Source organism: Pseudorca crassidens, chromosome 2 (assembly GCF_039906515.1).
Source record: "Pseudorca crassidens isolate mPseCra1 chromosome 2, mPseCra1.hap1, whole genome shotgun sequence".
NCBI classification, from domain to species: Eukaryota; Metazoa; Chordata; class Mammalia; order Artiodactyla; family Delphinidae; genus Pseudorca; species Pseudorca crassidens.
The window spans coordinates 94361881-94389072 of NC_090297.1; the positions used below are offsets into that span (position 1 = coordinate 94361881).

At 37.7% G+C, this 27192-nt stretch overlaps 1 protein-coding gene across 3 annotated transcripts in view; it reads right to left on the minus strand.

Annotated features, from left to right (window-relative positions):
- VAV3 (vav guanine nucleotide exchange factor 3) overlaps positions 1–27192 on the minus strand; it is a 394672-nt gene that overhangs the window by 144588 nt on the left and 222892 nt on the right. For all 3 annotated transcript variants that reach the window (XR_010940966.1, XM_067727089.1, XM_067727088.1), the window contains exons 16-17: positions 5588–5689; positions 5182–5282 (exon numbers count right to left, since the gene is read on the minus strand). Coding sequence is in view for 2 of the 3 variants with exons in the window: in XM_067727089.1 (XP_067583190.1) it covers positions 5182–5282; positions 5588–5689 (203 nt within the window). In the remaining variant the exon portion in view is untranslated. The remainder of the gene's footprint in view (positions 1–5181; positions 5283–5587; positions 5690–27192) is intronic.

Sequence of the window (27192 nt, forward strand, 5' to 3'; positions counted from 1 at the left end):
CACTTATCCCACAACCACTCGAGCTCTAGTCTCTACAAGGGTAGAACCAGAAACTGTCCAATCCCCCACAGCCTCCTGCTTCTGCTTCTAAGACTACAGTGATTTTCAGGACCCAGAAATCCTGGTACACCACAGTTCTACTCATTACTCTATTTGTCGGTCTGTCCACTCACTCATCTATCCATCATGGCTTCCCAGAGGTCAGAACATCAGTTCAGCATGATTCTTATCAGTGAGAGGCTCACCATCTAATTGAAGTTTGAACATTATTCTGTGAGGAATGGAAGTTATAGTGAACAAATAAGTGACACATCAGACTTGATTTTAATAAAGATCGTGTTGCAAATTGCACAGTGGAAGTAAAATTAACAGCAGGGAGTTTGTAGCTGTCCAAACAAGAGACAATGAGCTTTTGTTTAATCTATAGCAATACCATATCAGTGGATATGGTATCTCTCTCCTAGGGAGACTTAGGAGGAGAACTAAGAAGAATAGGTAAGTGAATGAAGATAAAGGAGGCCGGTAAGTCAAGGCTGACACCCAGGTTTGAGTGAGTGTATGAATGGTAGACCTTTAACTAAGACAAGGAAGAGGAGGAAGTTGGTGGTGATGACTAATGAGGTTGGTTTTACATATGTGAAATTTGAGGTCACTGCAGGACACCTGCGAATGGATACATGAGAAGAAAATGGAAATTTGGAATCCAAAGTTCAGGAGAAAAACCTTAAGTGGAAGTGGAGTCTTATCTATCTGGGTTACAGGTTATAGCTAATGCCCGAAAAATTAATCAGACATACAAAGGATGACCTGGGGGATGTGGTGGATGGTTAATTGTGCCAGATGATCAAGAAAGGTCAGGTAGGGTAAGGCCTGCAATGTGATGACCAGTAGAAATGACAATTACAAGGTGGAGTGGAAGATTCTTTAGCCTTCATTTAGCTCCTGGGTTACTGTGTCATTTTGTACAACTAGTACCTCTTTGCCAACTGACTGCTCCCTTATCTATAAACCTTTCCAATGTTGAATGAAAATGCTCCACTTTTTGGAACTGTCTTCCACCCCAACTATCCAACGTTTATAACTACTTAGCCATTCCTGGTAGCCGTGGCTTTCTGGACCACAAGTGGACTTTTGACTCACACTGAGCCAACTGGAATCTCTTTTTGTCTGTTGAGAATATAGACTGTGTTAACCAACGAAGCCATAAAGCTCTGTAAAGGTGGGGTCAGTCATCTCAAATCACCGATGATTTCATTTTGTGGGGGAACCTGGATTCTATACAAATTTAAGTTTGCCTTAAACCAGTATTATTCACTTGCTTTAAATTTGGCTGTTGGGATGATTTTCCCCAAAGTCAAGTTCTCTCTCAAGTTCTCTCCTGCATACAAAAGTCCCATTCAAGTAAACTATATCTCTAGCCTCTGATATATCATGTCCTTCCTCCTGCCCTCCTTCCTTACACCCGTTTTTCTCTAGTCATATCACTCATGGAAAGTTACCTTGCTGAACTCCTGCAAGCAATTACTCTTGGATGTTGAAATAAAGAACTGTGCAAAACTTAAACCAATATTGGGAATTGGGATTCTCTATAGGATAGGTAACAGCCCATAAAGTCTAGCTTGTCCATGTCCTCAAAATACTACCTATTTTATCACATTCATAACAGACCCACCAAGATGAAACTCACACTCTACGCATGATCACTACCTACATCAGAGCAGGAAGGGGTGATGTTGAGGAGAGGGTATCATGACTTCCAACTTTCAGAGAGTATCTTTTTGGAAGTGAGGGACAGAAGGCTACTGATAGAGCTGTAATGGAAGTTCCTCTTCGCTCTGAGGATAGATCCCTTTATTTCTAAGGGCTACCCATCAAATCTTAATCCAAAGGCAAAAAAGGGGAGCCTCCTTCATAACACTAATTAACTAACTACGAGCATTCAATGCTATCAGTCTCTTAAAAATCTTGAGCAGGAAAGGACAGAAAGAGGAGAGAGTATGAGAATGAGGACACAGCTGTGCAAAACATAAGGAGAATGGAGGACAACTAAGGATGCAAAGCAGAGAAAGAATCAAGAGAGCAAGGGAATTACGTTCAAAACTCCAAGAAGCAAATTTAGCCAGAGGTTTAAAACAACTATTTCTTGCTTTATAATGAATTAAATAAGAGTTTAGAGAACAATCCTACCTTTTGATGAATGAGTATAAGTAAGCATTATCTATAATCTGCAAAGCACTAACTGTTATTCTTATTTTCATACTCTTTCTGACTCAGTTTCCTCATCTTAAAATAAGAGGCCCTGGAGCTTAAGGTGTCTAAATTACTTCCAGCTATTAGACATTCCATGGGGAAAGGACAGGCATGGTCCCCAGAGATACCTGAATTTCTTGCAGCACATCCGAACATTTAAACCTAAAGACGTTTGGTAGTTACTAACTTAATTAAATTTGAAGTGTTTTTTGCTTAAAAAAAACCAAACAAACACAGATTAGAATTTCTCTCTCTTTCACAGAGAAAGCCAAGCACTTGATTATGTACTTGGGTTAGGTACTATGCATTCGACGCACCTGGCACGTATCATCACAGCTAGTTCACAGGACTGGTCGCCAACCCAGCGGTTAAGAACAAACTCAGGAGCTGGCTTGTCTGGATTTGAATTTTAGGTCTACTGATTAAGCAACTCAGACATGTTACTTATTTCTCTGTGCCTCAATTTCTCATCATTGTTAAGATAAAAATAGCAATAATACCAACTTTACAAAATTGTTCTAGGACTAAATGAGCTAACGGTGGTAAAGCACTTAGAGCAGTACCTGTTACTACAGATTTATTCAAAAAAACAAAACACTTTTGAAAGCTAGGTACTATTATTATCCCTAATTTATAAGGGCAGAACCTAAGCCTTTAAAAAGTTAAGTAACTGGGGGACTTCCCTGGTGGTCCAGTGGTTAAGACTCTGTGCTGCCAATGCAGGGGACACAGGTTCAATCTCTGGTCGGGCAACTAAGATCCCACATGCCATGCAGCACAGCCAAAAGATTGAAAGAAAAAAAAAAGTTAAGTAACTGTGGACCAAAGTCACCCAGCTAGAAAATTGTGGAGCCTCATTCCAACCCGACCAAGACTCCAGAGCTGATAGGCTTTAATGCCTTCTCATGCTGTCTCCTTCCATAGAGCAACTCATGCACCAGAAGAAGACACTGAACCAATGACTCTGGAACAGACACTGGGAATATACCACTCTCGTATCTGGCTAGACCAGGAATTCCCAACTGTTTCCTACTGACTTGTGTGTAACGTAAAAATTTTAAGTCCTTTTAATGTCATTCTTGTCTATCACTTCAAAGTTTGGTGCTCACTAGTTTCTCTATACACATTTGCTCCACATCACAAAAACAACCAAAATGCAGATTAAAACCCATTCCTTTCAAAAACCGGCTTCTCATCATAACACCTTGGATGAAAATATTGAATTTTTATTGTGTCCAGGCACTTTGCTAGGCATAAACATTAATTCATATGATCCTCACAATAATCTTCTAAGTTCCATTTTTCAGATGAATAAATGAAATGTTTACATATTTTCCCCAAGCTCATGCAGCTAGCTAAGAGCAGAGCCAGATTTTCAATCATCTCTGCTTGACTCACAACCACTCTCCTACACTATTCCCTTTAGACTGAAAGAACCCTGCCAACTATGGGGTCACTTTATACTCCTCAGAGACTGAAACTCATAAGACAGGGCTATGGGGGTTTATAAAAATCCATCCACCTACTGTGAGCAAGTAACATGTTAATTGTCCTCAAAGAGATTAAAGGACAGAACACATAAAGATGGAACCACAGAAATTTAAGTGATAAATTGTTTCAGGTAGGCGATTAAATAATAATAATAATAATAAATATATGTAGTATTTCTTTTATATTTTATACCTTTGTAGATTGTTTCAGACCTTGAGAAACATTAGTAGGTGCTAATCTTGTCTCCTTTACCTAACAGCCCTTGAGCAAGTTGCATAAGCACTGTGACCTCCATCAGAAACTGGGAAGGGCTCTTTTGAGGACTGAACGAGTCCCTCCAGGAAAGGCCCGGCAGAGGCCCAGGCAGGGCAGGCACAGTGCAGGTGCTCAACTAATGTCGGGCTCTCTCTCCTTGCACTGCCCATGCCTGGCATCGACAATGGCTCGTGGGGCCCTGAAAATACATCTACAGAAGGAGCCGAGTGAGAGGAATGTGCTGTGATCTCAGTCCTCTAATAGGATTCACACCTTTTGTACGATTGCCTATTTTCTGAACTCAGCTCTGAAATGAGCTATTATCCTCTGTTTCACTCTTCTTCGTATTATCCAAAATAATTCAATGTCCACCTTTCCCTTTGGGAAAATCAAAGGTTGACGTGGCTACCTTCTGAACTCAAGCTGTTAAAGATCCCTTTCTTCTTTTCAAAAAGTTTTACTGATTTTGAAAGGTCTTATTGATAAAACACAGAGCAACTCAGGGGAAAAGGACAAAGAGAAAGAAGAAGAAAGAGAAAGAATAAAGAGGCCAGAAAAGAAAGAGAAGGAAGAGAGCCCAAGAGGAGCAGACAGAGGCAAAAGGCTACTGAATGCATAATTGCCAACAGTTTTAGAAACTGGCTCAGGTCACAATCACGGAGCATTATTTTTAAAAACCAAGGGGAAAATATTTACACAAACTCCAAAGGATACGTGCTCTTTGTTAAATGCTGTAAAATGACAATGTATTCAATTCATGAATTAGTCTGTGTAATGTTTACCCCTGGCAGCATTAGCATTTCGGAGATGAATATTTAAGAGAAAAAAAGGAGAAATTCAAAAACCAAAGACAGAATTAAAGAACCATTTTGTTTTGCTTTGTTTGTACACCTCCATTTGTGTGTTTTAGCTGTATCTGTACAGTGTTGTTAAAATTTAGGGGTTAGGGGTGAATGAAATGGGTGATATGGAACCTTCCAAGTCCCTCTTGAAGCCCTCAGCCTCCCAGGTATGTATAAAAGTCACAAGAATTTCCAACAATTTCCTAATTGTGCTCATAAACGATAGTTTCAAAAGGCGATGTGTTATAATAAACATATATTATGAGTAAATTAAGCCTTAATTGTGTTTAGCAAGTTTTATGTTCTCATTAAAAGCAGAATCACAACAATAAACATGACTTACCAGCAGAATTAACTCTGCCGCAATTGTCTACTCTTCCCAAACATTCTTTGTGTGCTCTTGCACCACACTTAACACATAAATAGCCTTGATAAAATGTTCCCCTGCAAGGTAAAATTAGAGGGTGATAGGTTAAAAGGTGCGAAATTCTGCCTATAGGAAATCATTACTGCCAGAAAGCAAAACAAGAGAACACAGTGCTATGCAGTTCCCTTCAGCAGAGGGAGAGGACCTTCCTGGGTTCTGAAGGAACTGTCCAGGCACAAGGCCAAGGAAGGACCTGATGGATCCAAACTCGTAAGGCAATATCCCCACTTGAGAACATTTTGCTGGGACCTTAGCAAAGTCTGAAACATTTGGCAATTATACCAGTTCCTTTAAACTGAAAACCAGGATCACACAAACTTACCTCAGGAGCATCTGGCAGACTTTGCAGGATGTAACCCGGTTGAAGGTGTGCATCTTGAACTCATGGAAATTGGAGTCTGCATAGTCTGGCCTTATATTGGACCTATACAAAGGGAAAAAAGTAACATCCTCAAGAAAGTTTCACAACAAAACCGCAGTCTAATTCATCAACATTACATTGGGTAGAGAGGTGATTCAGTCAAATAGGCTATTAAATATGCAGTGTTTTCTAAGCCAAAGTATGCTTTGCTTTAAAATATGCACCAAAATCTGGTTGTGTCAGAACCAGCAACTTGTAGAGATTGAAGCAACCTAATCCTTCTCAGCATTGAGTGTTCCCAGGGAACTTTACAGAATGGCCATGTAGGTCAACCTGTCAGGATATTCACACTGTGTGATCATTTCTTTTCTCTAGCCACATCACTGAAACAGAAACGAGCTGCAGGGGGCAGGAGGAAGGGGAAGAGGGTGTGCTGCATTTCCACAGGGTCCCTGTCCAAACAGGTATGTGGATTATGTAATGATCTGTAAAAGTGAATACAATTTTATAAAAAGTGTTGAAACAAAGCCTCAGTCTGATCATTAAAAACTTCCTCCTTAACAAACGGTCCACTTTCCTTGCAATCCAAAAACTAAGCAAAATTATTTTATCCTTTATATTATACACATATGCAAAAGAATACTAAGTATACTGCACAATGACATTCACTGTGTATTTACTCTGTGCCGATACTGTGATAAAAATATGATTTGTTCATTATATCTCACTTAACCTTCACACCAATCCTAACCGGTAGGCACTAATAATATCACTTGTTTACAAACAGGGAAACGGAGGCTTACATTAAAGTAAAGGAAATGGCAGAGCTGGGAACTCCAACCCAGGTCTGTGCTCTTAGCCACCAAAGCTATACTGCAAGGAGGAATTCAACAATATTCACCTTCATATAATTAGATTTTCGTGTCTAATAGGCATGTTGGAAACTGTTAAGTTTAGTCATTTCCAGAGGATTTTTTTATATTATTCTTAATTTGTCCATGTCACCAAAGAAAGCAGAAAAATTAGGAAAGGATAACTTAAAAACGAATACAGATCAGAGGTACACCTAGAAAGCGAAGATGATGTTCTCTGAGATGTTACAAGCAATTTGTGAGACTGTAGGAAAAGTTTGAGATACTGATGAGCTAGGATTTCCCCTTTTATAGAACACAGCAACTCTCAACCACATTGGCGTAATGAAGCATGACACAGGCGGGCGACCAGGCATCAATCTCTGAGGTACCAGGAGAAGCCTTATGAAAAAACATTCACAAAGGCAATTGGAGTAGCAGGCAGTGATGCAGAAGTGTCAGCAAGGTCAGCCTTCCAATCCATCTGCTGAATATGAGCGAGCTCAAAATGAAATCAAATATTAGTGCCATCTGGGATTTCTCTGCTCTGTGCTTCTGGTGACCTCACTTTTTAGGAAAATGTTCCACTGCATGCTGAAAAGCACGGCCGTTTCCATAGAGGCATTTTTTTTGTCACTGATGAAGAAGTAGAGTTCTGCTGCAGGAAGGGAAAAGGTGGGAAAAGATAATGATCTGGAAACAAAACTCTCTTCACATTGTTTAGAAAACATTTGATTCTTGAGTCCATATAGCCAGACGGGAAGGGCCATTGTCCATTTCTCTCTGAGCGTCAAGGTGATAGTCATAGAAGAATTGTCAAATAGCAGCTTCGGTCCCGGGAACTTGAAGAATTCATCACCCTGGAGTTTTAGAATAAAAGTGGGTCTCCTTCAGGCAGGAACTCAAGTAAATAGATACCAAATAGGTAAGAACTTAATTAATCTTAGAAGTCTGCCTGGGATATAGGTAGAACACCTTTCTCCTAGGGTCAACTCAAGTTGTGTGTGTGTGTGTGTGTGTGTGTGTGTGTGTGTGTGTGTGTGTGTGTGTGTGTGTGTGTGTGTATCATCATTTGTATTTAACACTTTCACCAACTAACTAGGAATAAGCTGACTTTTCAGAAGACAAAAGCTGAGAGGAAGATGACACTAAGAGGTTAAAAAGAAAAATCTTATATAAAGACAAAAACTCAGAAAATATTGTTAACAGTAGTTGCCGTAAGTTAAGTGAGACCTGAAGTAGTAGGGTAGAATGATAGAAAGGAACTGTTGGAAGTTTTGTTTTGTTTTTTTTAACTAAAACTGCATATTATTTTAAAAATTTTAAATCAAACATTAAAGAATAAAAGTTAACTCTATGACCCTGCAACTGCTATTGAGACATTATAGAATATAAAAGCATAGTTGAGGGCAGGAATCTGAAATTAGACCACCTGGGCTTAAATCCTAACTTGCAAATCACTAGCAGGGTGACCTTGGGCAGGTTAGTAAGTATAAAACAGGAATACTAATAAAATCAAACTTGTAAAGGAAGGTAATTTATATAAAGTGCTTAGGACTTTGCCTAGCCCAGAGTTGGTATTCAGTGAGTCTTGGCTCTAATTTATAAATTGCTGATTCCAAATCCACATTAATAATGATGTGATCAGGATCATGCTTTATGAGTGGTGAAGAGTCCCTTGATAGTCTTGGGAATTTCTAGAGGGTCCCCATTCTCCTGGGAATTTCATTGCAGGAAGGTTGTTGTATGTTCAGTGTCCTTGGGACCAGGAATCCATACATAATGATTTAAGCACAATAAGAAATGGGGTTACTCAGGAGAGGACACATATGCAAAAAGCCCAGGGAATTAGATGAAGTCATATGAAGCACCAACTAAAGAGAAGAGAGACATCAATACACATGGAGATGCAAAAGTCAAACACAGTAAGTTGGCTAGATGGGAAGAGCTAGAAAGGCAGGTTGAAGGAGAAGAGGATAAAGAAACATCAGGTTTATAGATTTGGTAACACAAGGACAAAAATGATCAAAAGTAGAGTTTATTGCACACCTCTAATGTACCAGGCACATTAATTGACTCTTCATATATTTTTTCACATTTACTTCTCATAATAAACCTATAAGGTAGAGTCATTCATTCACTTCATATTTATTGAGCACCTACCATATACATAGGCCGTGAAGCAGGAACAGAAAGAAGAGCCCTTTAGCTGGAGCCTGGTGGGTGAAGAGGGGCAATGTAGGAGATGTGTAAGAGAGGTTGGCAGGGCCAAGGAAAGAGTTGATCTTACATAGGGATTGACCTCACATTTAGTTGACAAAAAAAAAAAATCTCTGGGGCTACTATGTAGAGAATTCCTTGAAGTGCAGCAAGAGTGGACATAGCAAGACCAATTATGGGGTTGAGTTGCCTGCAGATGAGAACTGAAGATCCAATATAAGTCAGCTCACTTGCTTGGTCATGCAGCTATACAGAAAGGATTCCATTTTCATAACCTGCTTTGATATACTACAGTTTACTTATGAGAACGTGAGTGGAATCTCATAGATTCCATTTCTTTTGCTTCATATAGGGCCCATTATTAATACAATTAATCAGTCAATCAAATATGTATAGAGCGAGGCACGTTGATCCTCTTAAGTCTCCTTATAACTACATGTTCTCCTCCAATTGCCCCCTCTTGTCACCTGGTTCCATGTGGGAGCCAAGATAAGGACTACACAGCTCGGCTCAGCCTAGGCATCCTCTTCATCCTGCAGATCTGCATTCCAACCGTTCCTCAGGCATCTCAAACGCAGCACATCCAACACTCAACTCCATACCTTTCCTAACATACTTGATTCTTTTTTTAAAAAATAGAAACCCTTGTGTCGAGGGCTGATTTTCAATAGATGACAGCAATGGAGCTGCTATGAATGAAACCCTGAAGCAACATATCTGATTCTAATCAAATTCTGATTTCAATCCATCACCATTCACCCCATCTTCCAGCCAAGAAACTCAAGAGTCATGATGAATTTTTCCCTCTCCCTGAAACCTTCCTACATATTCATTCTCTCTTAACCTCTCATGTTCCAATTTCTCCTTCCCTGACACTGTGACCAATTTCTATTGATTCAACCTTAAAAATACCTCCTCTAAAATGCAAGTTCCATTCTCTCTTCTCACTACCTAATTCAAGCCCTCAATCTCTCCTAACTAAATTGTGACAATGAACTTCTTAATTATTCCATCTCCTACTTTCTCTGCCTATTTAAGGCCATCTTCCATACTATTCCCAGAATCACCTTTAAAAATGAAAATATGATATGTCACTCACTCCTTTGAATATGTCCACTGGTTCCTATTGCCTACAGGGATAAAGTTAAAACTTCTAGCAATGGCATGCAAAGTGTATTAAGCTATAGCTTTATCTACCTCTCACCTGCCTCTTCTTTCCCAAAGACTCACAAGCCATACACTATAGACACACAGACCTTCTCACATTTCTCAAGCATATTCTTCTCATCCATAACCCTCGGTTTTGTAGTCCATTCATTCTAAATGTTTCCCCTAACTTACAACTGTTAATTTACCTAGTTACTCATTTAGGACCAGATTAAAAAATGTGACTCCTTTGATAATATCTTATTTGAGTCTGCATGATAAAGATAGTGATTATCATATCATCTAGATTTCCAAAGTACTTTTTCAGCCTTCTAGTGTAATACTACATTGTATTATAACCACTTACCATCTGCTTCCAACAACCAGAAAGCTGTTCTATGCTGTTTATGTTTATATTACCATGACCTAGCTCAGTGTTTCCTATCTAATATATATTAAGTTGATATTATTGAATAAATAAATTAATTAACAAATATCCCTATCTATATACTAAGTATTCTTCTACTTAGAGGGAAAAGGACTGAAAAAAGAAAAAGCATAGTCATCACACCCTCAGAAAGTTGTCCACTGAATTAGAGAAACAAAAACAACCATGAAATAACGAAAATTTATAATTGAGGAGCAAAGAAATAAAGAGGGGAGATCAGTTAGTGGTTACATTAGTTAGAGAAAGTCAGTGGTATTTAGTAGATAAAGGAAAGGGGGAAAGTGATATAAGTTTTGGGGGAAAACAAGACTGAAAGTTCACAAGTGAATATCAAGTGTTCATAGAACAATGGACAGATCAGGGCATCATCTGTGACAGTGTGATGGTTAATTTTAAGTGTCAACTTGACTGGTCCATGGGTTGCCCAAATTTTTGGTCAAACATCATCCTGGGTGTTTCTATGAAGGTATTTTTGGATGAAATTACACTTAAATCTGAGACTGAGTAAAGCAGATTGCCCTCCCTAATGTGAGTGGGGCTCATCCAATCAGTTGAAGGCCCAAATAAAATTAAAAGGCTGACCCTCCCTCAAGTGAGAGAGAATTCTTTCTGCCTGACCACCTTCGAACTGGGACATAGACTCTTTTTGCCTTCAGACTCAAACTGAAACAGTGGCTTTGCCTGGGTCTCAAGTCTTCAGGTCGAAGGACAAAACCACACCATCAGCTCTTCTGGTTCTCAGGCCTTTGAACTCATATGGACTATGCCTTTGGCTCTCCTGAGTCTCAGCTTACTGACTCACCCTAGAGATCTTGGGACTTACCAACCTCCCTAAGTGCATGACAATTCCTTATGACATATAATACACACACACATATACATACACAAACATACACACACACACACACACACATATATATATATATATATATATATATATATACACACACCTTATTTGATCTGTTTCTCTGAAGAAACCTATTACAGAGATACTAGGAAATAATGTTAGGCAGGATTAGTGGGGCCAATTACCAAAGGAGGGTGTGGGAGCAACACCTAAGTTCAAATTTGTCAGCCTCCATAACATTTTCCTTGACACCCCAATGCCAACTTAATATGAATGACCTAGGCTTTCATTAACTTTGTACAACCCCTAAAAGAAATCACCACATAGCATTAAAAGTGCTTGTTTACATGTCCATCTCACTGCTGGCCTATGTGGTGATTGAGGGCAGGGGGCATGACTTCTCCTTTTTAACTTGGCTCACCTTTACAGCTATCAAACATTCGACTAGGAAAATAAGCTGCTAGACATTTATGGTTGATGGAAATCAGAAAAACATGCTTTTACTATAGCATTTACTTTACTTATTTTCAGAAGGCTGCTTTTGCCACATTATCAGATGGAAATTTGGATGGAGTACAAGAAAGATAAAGATATTTTTACTATGCCAAAAAAATTTTATCTCCCATATAAAAGCTGAAGAAAAACAATGATTAACTGAATTTCAATTAAATGTTGTAATTTATGTTTATTTACCTACATCCTCTCTTCCTTGTGAGAATATTTAATCTTTTTACAAGAACTAGAATGCAACTCATAGATACAAATATATTTCAGTAGTAAGTATGACAGGAGTTAGTTATAGTTATAGTCAGCTATTGTTTTAAAAATTTATATATTTAAGATTAACATTCTTCTCAATTTTAACTATAAACTGATATCTTTTAGTAATATAGTTTTAGAACACAGGAAGCAAATATTAGCAAAATAAAATAATGTATAATGATCATGACTAATTAGAGTGGAAGATGAGAATCAATTTATGACATCATACTATCTCATGCCCTGTCAATATTACCAACATTCAAATATTCAGTTCATATCTGGGTGCCCACTCCAACAGGAAAAAAAAAATCACCATTATGGGCACTGTGACAATTATGCAAAACACAAAATAGTTTATTTCATCATACTGCATTAAAAGTTAGGTGAGAGAGCTGGCAGCATAAGTTGGTGCTTTGAAAAATACTTGTCTGAATGCAGCAGGCTTTTTTTTGCACCAAAAATACACAGAAAAGTAAAAATATATACACACATAGCTGTATGTGTAAATATTGCTGAAATTCAGAAAATATACATTTTGACAAACACATGCTGGGCATAAAATTACAGTTAACTGTCCCATAAGAAAATGCTGAGCAATCTTAATTTTTCTATGTATTATTCTATTAAATTATTTTATCTTCTATGACATCACAAGATGATGCATCTCACCTTGCATCCTTCTACTAACCTCTATTACTTAAAAGGCAGTAAATTACTATAAGCAATAATACTTAATCTTGTTTTCCACAGCAAGAATTAAAACTCATTTAAAATAATATGGATACTCTATTACCTTAGGGATACTTAGTTATATCATGTCTCACTTAAAATAAATTTTTTTAGGGATTTCCCTCATGGTCCAGTGGTACAGAATCTGCCTTCCAATGCAGGGGATGTGGGTTCAATCCCTGTTCAGGGAACTAAGATCCCACATGCCACAGGGCCACTAAACCCACATGCCACAGCTACTGAGCTCGCGTGCCTCAACAAGAGAGCCCGCATGCCGCAAACTACAGAGCCCACACACCCTGGAGCCTATGTGCCATGACTAGAGAGAGAAAGCCTGCACACCACAACTAGAGAGAAGCCCGTGTGCTACAGCTAGATAGAAGCCCGTGCGCCGCAACGAAGAGCTCACACACCGCAATGAAAGATCCTACGTGCCTCAACGACGATCCCACATGCCTCTACTAAGACCTGACACAGCCCCACCCGCCAAAAATATAAAACAAAATAAATTTAAAAGTTTTCTGAATTTTAAAAAATTTTCTATGTATTATATATATATGTGTATATATGTGTGTATATATATATATATATATATAACAATTTCTCAGATTAATAAAGAACCAAAGAAAATGGATCATCTCAAAGGATGTCAAAAAAAGACATAAAATAAAATGTATCATGTGCTTCTGATGAAACTCTAAGTGAACTAGATGTTAGACTAGATGTTAAGGGATGTTTTCATAACACAATAAAGAATATTAAGCTAAAGACAACTGAAAACATATTTAAAACACTATCACAATCATGTTAAAGTTTCCTGAAGTCAACTATACTACTCGACATTTTTCTGGAAGAGCTGATCAATATAATATGACAAGAAAAATAAACGTGAGAGATAAATATTGTTAAAAAGTACACAGAATTATCCTTTGGAGGTGACATTATGAAGACTACTAGGAAAAGCCAAGAGAAGAAACTTAAAACTAATGAAACTAATAAGAGAAAAAGACATATCAGGTGGTGTCTGGAGAAATCCATCTGTAAGCTTCCAATGTTCTCCATCAGTAAAATGCAGTAACACATGTGTAGTGTTTTTACCCAGCAAGATTCCTTGAGACTCATGGCTCAAGGATTTTTGGGGGGTTGGTTACACAGGCAAGATCAGCCACAATCATTAAAAACTCTCAGAAGGAAAGTAGGTGCCCATCATAAACCATTGTATTATTATTATTTTTTTTAATTTAGGCAGGCTAGCACAATGAAATTCAGTACCCCTGGCACACCAAATAACCTTACCACTTAGTACCATAGGGAAAGGGAACATTTCAAAACCCAAGTTCCCAGATGCCAATCAAAGTCTAAGCCTGAAAGCAGACTTTGCTAAAGATAGCAAACTCAAGCCTGCCATGTTAACTCTTTCCTGAACAAAAATGTGTAAGAAAAATCATAGCATGAAATGTTCAGGTTCTGGATGAATAAAATTTTAAAATTAACTGAGGGAAATAAAAAACATTCAAGTAAATAAAAGCTACATACCAAATTCCTGAATAAGAAGCTTGCATATTTTATTAAAAATACACTGTCTTTCCTCAAGTTAATTTATAAATTTAAAACGATTCCTTCCTCCCAAACCAACACATAGACACACACACACAAACACAAATATACAATGAGAATTTTTTGAACTTGGCAAATGATTATAAAATTCAAGTGGAAGAATAAATATGTGAGAATAGTTGGAAAAGTTTTAAAACTATGATGAATTATTATAGGGGATACATGGTAAGCCATCATAACCTAAGAGATACTAAAATGTCTTCTAAAGCTAGCATTATTAAATCTGTATGGGGCCGATAACAAAACAAACAAAGATCAATAATAAAGCCCTCAAGGGGATCACACATGTGCAAAAACTCAGTATGCAATTTTTGTGGCAGTTTGTTCATTTATTTTTCCATTCAAAGAAAAAAAAAACTTAATATCTAATACCAGGCAGTGGGATATAATGATAAGCAAAAACAAGTAAAGTCCCTGCCTGTTTGGTGCTGGTAGGGAAAATAAATATCTAAATAACTCTACAAACAATTGTGAAACTGCAGGAGTGACAACTGTCACAAAGAAAGATTGCATTATGAAAACTTACAATTTGGAATGTGACCTTATCTAACAATTATCACAGAAGGCTTTCCTACAGAAACAATGCTTGAGCTGACATCTAAAGATGATCAAGAATTCAGGCGATGAAAACAAAGAATGTTCCGGACAGAGGAAAGATAACAGATTATAAATACATTTTAGAAAGTACACTTCCAGCTTTTTGAAAATGTTAGGAAAGGACATTTCTATCACCCATTTTATAACAAAATTAAAATTTAGGTAATTAAAGATTTATATTATTTATTTGATATATATGTATTACATACCTGTGATGGGCCATGAATACTGCCAGCAATAAGGAATAATAAGATGGACAAAACCACTGCCCTCATGGAGCTTATTTAAATGTCAAATTTATCTATAAATCTATATTTAAATGTAAAATTTAGAGAGAAACCTGAAATTCGTTTTAAGCAAAAAACAAAAACATAAAAGTACTTGAAGAAAATACTGATGACTACTTACATAATCTTTAAAGGTAAAAAATAAAGATAGCTAGATTTATTTATTTGTAAAACCCCAAATTTTTCCTTGAATCAAAACCAGTAAAAATGAAAAGGAAAAGCAGGAAAATATCTGTAATTTTCATGATAAAAGATTAACGTCCTTGCAATATATAAATGCTCTTAAAATCTATAAGGAAAAAAAATGAACACTCTAAATGAAAAATTAGCAAAGAAATTAACAGGGCAATTTATTAAAAAAAAGAAATAAAAACAATTAATAAATACACAAAACATATTTAAGTGACTAGTAACCAAAAGAAATGCAAATTTAAATAAGATATCATTTCACATTAACAAACTGGCAAAAAAGAAAAAAGGAAAAGAAAAAAAGATAATACCTAGTGTAGATGAAGCTACAGAAATATCCCAAACCTTAAAGATGTATTAATCATATGACATAAAATTCTGCTTATTAGAAGTAATCATGAAAGGCTCATTACAACATATGTAATAATTAACATTGGAATTGATTTAATTAAAAATAAGGAACAAGGTAAATTATAGCATATCTATAGATGGAATATTACACAACAATTAGCAATGATAAAGTGAACATACATATTAACCAAGAAAGATATCTGCAATATATTAAAGGAGAACAACTTTATTCCAAACTATATCCAGAACTGTGCTTAATATATGACATAACTGCTTGCTAACATACATAGTGAATAGGTAGAGGCATTATGAATTATGAATGATTTTTTAAAATTTAGAGTTATCTGTGTTTTCTAAAGATTTTACAGTGAATATGCATTATTAAATTTATTCCTTACACCTACTGTTTCCAGAGACAAAAAAAAAAAAAAAAAAAAGCAAATACAACCATAACAATCCATAAAAGCTTTAAAGAGGTTAAGCAACTTGACTAAAATGCACAGGTAATAAGTCATTGAACAGGGTTTGAGTCAAAGATTTGTCTCAAAGCCTGTGTGTTTAATCACTATGCTAAAAATATCGCAAGGCAATTAAAAAGCAAAGACAAACTGAATGAAATGTTTGCAGCATATGTGAAAATATTCTTGATAGAAAAGAAGCCATTACAAATCAATGATAATACAATGATGAACTGACCCATAGAAAACTTGGCAAAGGATATGAACAAGGAATTCATAAAGAAAAACAACTCATTGACAAGCCTGTAATAAACTATTCAGGCTCATTAGTAAATGTAGAGACATGGGAAGGCTACAGTAGACACATTGTTTGGAAACTGTCATTCCTGGACCCTGATTGCTTTGCTCTTCCCTTCTCACCCCCCTCAGGGATGTGATCTTTGTGATGCTGCATTTAGTCTAAGAGCTCATTATTTGTAAATATTTCCATGAATGGAAAAGCACACAGACTGTTAGTGCTTCAACATGGAAGGCTAGCCCCAAGTATAGAAGGATAGTACTGCAGCATGAATTGAATGTTCTGGAACAGGCAAGATGCTGCCCCACGCAGACAAAGTGACTGATGGTTATGGGCCCAAGAAAAGCTAGTTAAACTATGGTGCATTTGTTCCTGCTCTATCTTCTGTCAATAAGACCCTCTATCCTTGACTAATTAAAAAGGATTCTATTCAGACTTCTTGAGTGTGAGGGGTGGGATGGTTTTGGTTTTTGTTTGTTTGTTGTTGTTGTTTTTCCCCTGCTAAAACAGAACTCTTTAGAAAACCTTGGTTTTCAAAAAAATGAAAAATAAAACAATATATATTTTTTACAATAGTGAATAATTTTTAACAAGCTGTGTCCAATGATAAGGTACTGGACATATATATTGTGATACTTCTACATAATGGAAAAACAATCAGCCATTTAATCATATCGAAGAAGAGTTTTCACAAGAAAACATAAGTATAAATGTATTCTAGAGACAGTGTTTATGTACATATGTATATATGTATGTGTCTAACTGTATGTAAATATGTATCTCTGTTACCATAGAAAGGGATATAACACTTACAGGAAAAGAGGAATTAGAACCAAAATAGAGTCTCATAGCATCATGTAATGTGCCTTCATTGTACTTGTAACAATTTCCTTTTTTACATTTCTTTGTATGATTATTTGATTAATGCTTATTTTCCCCCCAAAGAATTTAAGCTCCATGAGGCTGGGGCTGTGTCAGATGTGCCCATTACTGTATCTCTGGCATCATGCAGGGTGCCTAACATACACAGGCATTCAACAAATGTGTTGATGTTTAATGGAGTATCAAAAGAAGATTAAATACATAAGAGTAAAATAAAGTTAGTATATAAAATGTATCCCAAAATATAATTGATTAATTGTTAAACATGTTACAAATTTACTGCTATACTTCCTAGCAACCAAAGCAAAGAGGAAAACAGGATCACTTGAAAGATAATTGTATAAATTTTCCTGGCACCAAAGTGTAAGAAAAATTGCTCTTATAGATTTTTATAAAAGGGACACTGTGTGAGATATATAGACAATGTCTTCAACAACATCCCTATAAATCAGTTGTACCCCTTCCCCTTCTAGCCCTTCTTGATATGAGTCAAGGGCATAATGCTGAAGTACTGCTCAGCAAAAGCAATTCTATGGGGGGCCTTTCAGGACCTATTCCATCTATGCATCATCACTTAACAGCCATCAGCTCCTCTAAAATTAGATACCAAGTTTGGCTAGTCAAATATTTTTCAAATTTAATAATTCCAAACGTGAAAATTATCTATAGATAAAACAAACATTTGTGCCAAATCTTCAAATACTAGACCTAGAGGTAGTAGTCCTTATAATTTAGAAGAAATTTCTGAAACAGATAAAAGGCTGTTATCTTAATTGACATTAGCTTATATAAATCAATTCTCTATGAGGACTGAAGACAGGTCAGATAAATACAGAAATCCCAGAGCTTAAAAAAGACCTGAAGTTCTTTGAAACAGAGACACCATTCCCCACACAGTCCCCCATATGCAGGACAGATCCCTGAGCTACCTGGGCAAAGGATCTCACTCAGTAGTGTCTCGTACACCATTAGAATCACCAAGTAAACGTTCAAGAGTGTCCCAATAGTGCATCCAGGTTGTTTTTTGTCAAGTTACAAGCACTTCTGAGGTCTCCAGTTCTGAATAAGTGTACTTCAACCAAGTAAAGTCTTAGCCAAAAATCAAAATAAGATCAATCATTTTTTACCTCAAATTTAGGTTTTCCTGTAAGATCCAACTTTAACAGTCTCATTAAACAGTGTTTTCTTTCCCCCTTCCTTTGTTAACATGAAAAATCCAGAATAAAATCCAAATATTTATTTTTAGAATATCCTACATTGTGAAATTAAAGCTACCAAACAGGTAATGTATAAATACAAAAGGCTTTATTCATAAAAAAAAAATCTTTCAGTAAAGTATCCTAAATCCTTACCTGTTTTTTCATAATTTGTTCTCATAATACAGTAGCATACTAATGACACTGCTGGCTATTTGAAAGGGCACAAAAATGAAAAAGAAACAGGTCCTTCAAAAACCAAGTTAAAAAAACAGGGTTCAGAAGGGACATCTTCACCTATTTCTAAGGATTCATAAAAGGAATGAAAACAAAAAAGAGATTTATAAATCACATCTAAATCTTATTCTTTGTATTCCAAATCACGTACCATTTTTTATCTAGGGAAATTAATAAATACTTTCAAAATACCAATAAAAATAAGATAATGCTTGGCTCTGAAAAATAGTATTTTCTTATCTTCTATATATAGCACTTCTTTATCTCATTCAATGTTGACTTTATAGTCAATTTTAAATATACATCCATCACTGAATTTCTGTGACATCTCAAAGAAACTGTTGAATGAAATGTAAAGTAAGTTAAATCCATAATAAATTTAAAGTGGAAGAAATGTCAGACTACATATAATTTGGGTCTTTGTTATAAACTTGATGTGTGGCTTCTGGCACATAACATATTGATATCTTTCTATTTCTAGTCTTCTCACCAATCAAAGAACTCTATCTGTCATCCCTGCTATAGAAGGAAGGCTATGGTCCAGGACTGGGAGAAGGAAGAAGGGTCACCATTTTTGGATCCTTTTCTATTCATCATTCAGATTTCTTCTGAGGATAAAGTGAAAGCACATATATGTACAGCTTATTAAATTTTATTTATTAAATGTGAAAAGCGTTATACAAATGCTAGATGCTATATCTACTATTATTGTTAGTATTGTCATAAGTGACAAGGATATAGTGGAAAACCCTGAGGCCTCATAAAGGTGGAACAAAATAAATGATGACCTACCCATCACCATATCCTGAATCAATGGGAATAAAGCTCTTATTGTATTAAAGAGTTAATAAGTATATTAAAACATTTTTTTATTTGTTCATACAGTCAAATTAACTAAGTGCCTATGATATGCCAGTCACTTTCTAACACTGGGAACACAATAGTGAATTTATCTCTCCCCAACCATCACGGACCTCCAGTTAATTTGGATTATCTTGCTTTACTTCAGTTCTTCCATTAAAATAGATTGTTTATGCTCTTGGCAGGCAGGGGTGGGGAGAGAGAGAGAGAGAGAAAGAGAGAGAAGGAGAGAGAGAGAGAGAGAGAGAAAAGCCATGCATCTCCCACTGTGTTAGCTATTCCATGTAAGGGATAGGTTCTAGAGAATTCGGATTTTCTCATTCTCTGGTCCAGTATATCTGTAGCATAACTCAAACATTCAAGATAACATGGATTAGGAATGCTGAGTGGACACAGTAAATTTAAGTTCTTGTAGCACATTTTAAATTAAGTCCGATAGTATGAAGTTTGCTGTTGAATTAATGTGTTCTAGAAGCATATGGGGATAGAGATGATACTGCTGTGAAGTAGTATTTGGAAACAATAGAAGGAAATCTGAAAGGTAATCTGACAAGCTTCACAAGAACTTCACCTTCAAATTCTATAATGATTATATATGAAAAAAAGAGTTGTTATCAATACTCCCACTTTTGCATATAAAGCCTCTGTTTTACACTAAACTCCACGTGTAGAAATTCAGTATAAATTGAGCAGGATTTCAGTACAAATTTGTCATGAACTGAGGCTACTACCATTTATCAAACCAAAAATCACTCTTCAGCAAAAGGAAGGTTGAAGTGTTAAATATACTTATTTTTTTTAAAAAAGCATATTTATCATTAACATTACTGTGACATAACAGACAACTAATAAAGATTTTTAAAGTGGTTTGGTAATATTCTAGGCCTTATGGGACTTACAGGTTACAAAGATACTTGTTATCTCTAAGCTTGCCATAAAGTTGTGGAGACATGACTCACACATCGACCACTTGTAAAGAAGGTAAGAACTTGAGCAGTTACAGAACTAAACACAAGAACTAGAGACCAGAGGAGATAGAGTGTGAGAGGATGGGTAGCTACTGAGAGTCCCCATGCCAGAGCTGATGTAACTACAACTTTTATCAAAGTAGGGGAGGAGTAACTGGTGTTCAAAGATGTAAGCTGGGCAAAGCAGAGACTTGTTCAGGTGAACAGCTTGATGCCCACAGTTCTAAAGTGGACAAGAGAACCATTTATGGGTTCATGCTTCCAGACTAAGTTCAGGCACAAAAAATTGAATCAGGGCATTAAAAAAAAAAAAAACAACCAAGAAGGTAACAGAAGTCAAACAGACCTGGATGGAGGGGTGAGGGGGCAATGTGCCCCTTCAGCAGAATAATTAGAGTCAAATGACTAATCCCAAGGTACAGGCTGCTACTGTATGCCTTTTAAAGAATTTCCCAGAGCTGGTCAGGCGCTGCTAAAGGCTAACAGATGAGAACCACATGCCCAATGACCTTGACCAAGGTCTAGGACCTCTGGGAAGGTTTTAGCATTTGAGCTGGAAAGAATGGAGAAATTGCATTGAGAAGGCAAGGCATTCCAATGTCTAGAACTAAGCCAGGGTTAGACATAAGTGGGGAAAAGGCTGGATAGGTAAGGAAAACAGAGTCTTCAGAGGGTAGCAAACACTCCTGACCTTCAAGGAGAGAAACATAATGAAAGCTGTGCAGAGAAGCCTGAACCCAGCATCATTCTCCACTGTGAAGTATTAGACTGATCCTCTATTCCGGCCTTTCTGATGAATGTTTTGTTTTGTTTTGTTTTGTTTTTTCCTTTTTCCTTCAAAACGAATGACAGTAGAGAAACTCAGAGTAAAATATTCTGCAAAGCAACTTTTCTCACTATCCTTGTCAATGAACTTCAAATTGTCCTGTGATTTGTGATTCTTTATCCTACAGTCCCTATCCACTATAAAATAATTTAAATTCCTGAATGAGGCTCAAAGCACACAGAACATTAAAACTCAAGTGGCTACAGCCCAAACAAAAATCAGAACAGTCTCACTGGCTGGAAATAGATGCATGTGCCAGTCTACCTCGACAAAAAGAACAACACAACCACCCTCCAAAAAGTATCAAGACACTCCAGCAAATGGACTCAATTTCAAGAAACATTTGGGGCTATTATGCTCTGGACAATATATAATAAAAATACAGTTAAACCCTTGAACTTACAGGGTTGCTTTGTGGGTAAAAGAGGACCTGCCTGAGCCAACAGAGCTCTCCAAGCCCCAACACTGGGTGAGGATCGAGGGTGCACAGCAGCATCAGGACACAGTTTCTTCCCTCAAGAGTTCCCCCACTGGGCCTCGCCTCGGCTCCCAGCCACAAGCATCACAGGCCCAAATTACCGCCACAAGCTCCGCTCAGCCCCAGACTTGTGCCACTGCCCTTCAGGGTTCTATCCCCACACAGATGGGCAGAGGTGAGCACCCTATAAAAACGCTGAAGCCCCCAGCTCAGCCCTCAAGTCAGTTCTCCATTGTGTGCCACCATCCTCCGTCTGGATCCCTCTTGCTTGTGTTGGTTTACACGTAGATTCTCCCTTTGGGCCTGGGCCCTTCACAGACTGCCAGCTCAATGAGAGAGTTAGCTTGGTTTTGATTTCTTTGTATTCCCAGAGATTGCCTTTTGGTCTCACACATGAAAGCCTGTAGGAAATGACCGATCAGGCTCCCGGCCACTGTATGCCATCCTCTGGCCAGAACTCTGGCCTGTGTTCATCTGGAAGGAAAAACCCAAACTATCAGCATCAGCAACCTCTAAATGCCCAGGATCTGGATGCAGCATCATGGTAGCTGCTTTCAATATATTTTCTCATTTAACGTCACAACAACTCTGTGAAGTAAGTATTATTAACTCCATTTGTAGATTATAAAACTGAGGCTCAGAGAGCTTAAATAATTTTTTGAGGCTCACCTAACTAGAAAATCTAAGCATCATGATTCAAATGTTGTCCAGTGATTTCCAAAATTAATGCTTCCAACCTCTTTTTTACATGACTTCGAGTTCAACACAAGAGAGAAATTTTAGGGGTCTTGGTTTCTGGGACTTTCATCTGGCCCATCCCTGGGATCACAATCAGAAGAGCAGTGCCAGCCCATGAGAGAGTCCCCAGCAGGGCATGGCCCTCAGCTTAGGCTTGGGGTCACACCAAACCCACTGAGCTCAGCGCTCCAACCACAGGTGTTTGCATTCTTACCACCCCTCCCCAAACCCCAGGCCAATTCCCAGAAGGAGGCTTTCAGTATCACAAGGGGTTTCAGGGTGAAGGTTCCAGCTTGCAAGCTGAAGCTATGCTAGCCACAGGGCACCAAGAAGCTTAGTGGGTCAGCCCACAATTTAGCAGACCCAACCCTACCTTGAACCTGAGGGTGCACTGGTACAATTCAACACGGCTGTCAGCCACCCTATACAGAGGGGCTTATTCCTTTCTTACCCCGAAAAGAATTTGGGAGTGTGTCTCTCATTTTTCCCTCTTTCTGTTTGTGGCACCACCATGTTTCCAATGTTGTAAAGTAAGAACAAAAATATATCTAATCAACGCAGAGCTGATGTAAAGGGTAAAAGAGTTAACACACATAAAGGGCCCTGCACTGAATAGACAGCCCAGAAACAAAGCCACATACCTATGGTCAATTAATCTTTGACAAAGGAGGCAAGAATATACAATGGGAAAAAGACAGTCTCTTCAGCAAGTGGTGCTGGGAAAGTTGGACAGCCACATGTAAATCAATGAAGCGAGAACACACCCTCTCACCACAAAATGGCTTAAAGACTTAAACGTAAGACATGACACCATAAAACTTCTAGAAGAGATCATAGACAAAACATTCTCTGACATAAATCATACCAATGTTTTCTTAGGTCAATCTCCCAAGGCAATAGAAACAAAAATAAATAAATGGGACCTAATCAAACTTATAAGATTCTTCACAGCAAAGGAAACCATAAAAAAAATGAAAAGACAACCTACAGAATGGGAGAAAATATTTGCAAATGATGCAACTGACAAGGGTTTAATTTCCAAAATATACAAACAGCTCATACAACTCAACAACAACAAAAAAACAAACAACCCAATCCAACAATGGGCAGAAAACCTAAATAGACATTTCTCCAAAGAAGAAACATAAACGGCCAATAGGCACATGAAAAGATGCTCAACATCGCTAATTATTAGAGAAATGCAAATCAAAACTACAGTGAGGTACCACCTCACACCAGTCAGAATGGCCATCATTAAAAACTCTACAAAGAACAAATGCTAGAGAGGATGTGGAGAAAAGGGAACCCTCCTACAGTGCTGGTGGGAATGTAAGTTGGTACAGCCACTATGGAGAACAGTATGGAGGTTCCTCAGAAAATTAAAAATAGAGCCACCATATGATCCCTCAATCCTACCCCTAGACATATATCCAGACAAAACTCTAATTCAAAAAGATACATGGACCCCTATGTTCATAGAAGCACTATTTACAATAGCCAGGACATGGAAACAACCTAAATATCCACTGACAGATGAACGGATAAAGAAGATGTGGTATATATATATATAATGGAATACTACTCAGCCATAAAAAAGAATGAAATAATGCCATTTGCAGCAACATGGATGAAACTAGAGATTATCATACTAAGTGAAGTAAGTCAGAAAGAAAGACAAATACCTTATCACTTTTATGTAGAATTTAAAATATGACACAAATGAACCTATCTATGAAACAGAAACAGACTCATGGAGATAGAGAACAGACTTGTGGTTGCCAAGGGTAAGCGAGGTTGGGGAAGGGATGGAGTGGGAGGTTGGGGTTAGCAGATGTAAGCTATTACATATAGAATAGATAAACAACAAGGTCCTACTTGTTGTTTAGCACAGAGAACTATATTCAATATCCTATGATAAACCACAGTGGAAGAGAATATTAAAAAAAGAGGGTATATATGTATAACTGAATCACTTTGCTATACAACAGAAATTAACACAACACTGTAAATCAATTATACTCCAATAAAAAGGGGGGGGGGGTGTCCCTGCACTGTGCCTGACACATGATAAATACAGAAGAAGTGGTAAATACTGTTATTTTATTTAAATGTTACAACAAACACTGTGAGGTAGATATGATGTCTCCATTTTGTGATTTCCTAACTGAAGAAAAGTTCATGGCCAAGCTCATGAAGCTATTAATGGGCTGAGTTCTGATTTGACTCTTAAAGACTACCCAACCCTAAGGGATTTAGAAATTACTATGTAGGTTAGGAAGAGCAACTGAAATATCTTAAATCAGAAAATTACATCTCCAGCAGTAGTATCCTATCATAAGCTCAAAGGAGTCATTTATCTCACTTCAGCCCCAGCTCTAAATTATAATTCCTGGTCATGAATATCCTTCTTTCTTCCCCCCACTCCAAATCCTGTCTATCTCTGTAGTTTGGTCCTCACATTTTCTTTAAGACTTTCCCAGATCACTGTAGCCCATATGATCTGTGCTTTATCTCAAATCATGTGAAACTTACACTTTATTGTTACTCAGACGCTCTCTAGTCATTCTTTTATTCAACAACTATTTATTAAATGCCTAATATATATCAAGCACTGTGCTGGGGAAAGAAAGTGCATGGCCCCTGGCCTAAAGGTCCTTTCAAACTAGGATGAAGATAAAGACATAAAAAAGAAGTACATCTAATAAAGTATTCCCCAAAGGTATAAGATATGGTGGCAAATAAAGAAGAGATTGGTTGATCCTATAGTACAGGTGCGGGTGGAAGAAGGCATGAGAGCATGAAAAGAGAGCAACTGCCTGAGATCTGAGTCTTGAAAGATGAAAAGGTGTTCCCTGGCAGACCTCAGGAGGGAATAGGTCCCAGGCCAGTAAAGAACACTGTGATCAAAGGCCTAGAGAAATAAAGGAGCCAAGCATGTTCCGGCAGCTCCCAGGAATTCAGTCTGCTTGCAGCACTGGATATGGTCAAAAACGAGGCTGGACCTGGGCACGAGCCAGACTGTAGATGCCATCTGTGCCTCCTCTGGGAATCTGATCTTTTTCTGTGGGCAGTGAGGGACCACTAAAGGACTGTATACAGATAACCAGATTATGTTTGCATGTTAGAAAGAAAACTGGCAGCCATGTTGTGGGGAGGTGGGAAGACAGCTTTGGAGACCACTGCAACAGGCTAGGTAGAAGAGTCCGAAGATCTAAGCTAAGACAGTGACATCAGGAGTGAAAATAGGAGTCAAAATGAAAGATAAGTCCAACAAGAGAGAGGAATGCCATATTGGAAATGGGCAATTTAGAAAGGTCACCCTTGCAAAGCCCATTGGGAACTTGTAGGTGGCTATGCTGGCAGCCAGGAGACCAGTTAAGAGGCTAACGGTAGCTTAAAAGACATGATAGGACTTCCCTGGTGGCGCAGTGGTTGAGAGTCCGCCTGCCGATGCAGGGGACACGGGTTCGTGCCCCGGTCCGGGAAGATCCCACATGCCACGGAGCGGCTGGCCCCGTGAGCCACGGCCGCTGAGCCTGCGCGTCCGGAGCCTGTGCTCCGCAACGGGAGAGGCCACAACAGTGAGAGGCCCGCGTACCGCAAAAATAAAAGACATGATAAAGACTTCTCCATGTTTCCCCTCCTCCTGATTCCACATGACTGGTGTCATCACTGGGCAGGGTCTTAACCTCGCAAATGGTTTTCTGAATCAAAGGTGTCTGATACCTAAACTGAGCTTTTCTTACAGATGGTGAAAAGTAAATAGAAGTAAAGGACATAAAGTGAAGAAAAGCAGGGGAGGCAGAATGGAGTAAGCTGACAGGATCCTCAGGGTTTACTGACTTCAGACCAAATGCTGGTCATACTGGGCAGATTTCAATAGCTAATCAGAGCCGGTTTCAATTATTTGGTTATCCCACAGGAATGTTTTCAGTCAACGACAATTTTTATTGACACATTATTCCTTTTCCTTATAGTAACAAGATAACTATATTGTCCTGGGAAGGATGTACTTTTAAATAGCAATTCTGATAGACGAAGGCAAACACAAAACTCCTTTGAATTTAGGTTATTGCTGGACGAAAAAAAAAAATCTTTAATGAAAGATTTCAATATTATGCTATCAATATCCCTCTCTCAGAAATAAATGATGATGTGTGACAGCCTACCTTCAGGACAATTGAAAAAAATCAATGATCTTTTTAAAATCTGAGCTCTGATATTTGCAAAGTGCTTTTGGTTCAGATGAGAAAAAGCAGTAGAGGAGTACACATTTAAATAGATAAATAAATCCATTTAAAAAAAAGAAAAAGAAGCTGCTCACAGAAGATAAACAAATCACTCCAAAGCAGATTTTATTAAACTCGACTCAGATCTGATCCTCACACGACGAGCCACAACTCTCCAGAAAGTCTCTCTGAGCTCTGATTGCAAAGGCACACAACACACATCCTTCCCACGGAGCAGTACTGACCGCTAACGGCCAGTTGGCTCACTTCAGTTTCCCCAGTTATGCCTCAGAACTGCCTTTGAAGAAGTCATTGAATAAAGTAATCAATCAATTCTCTATGTACTAATTC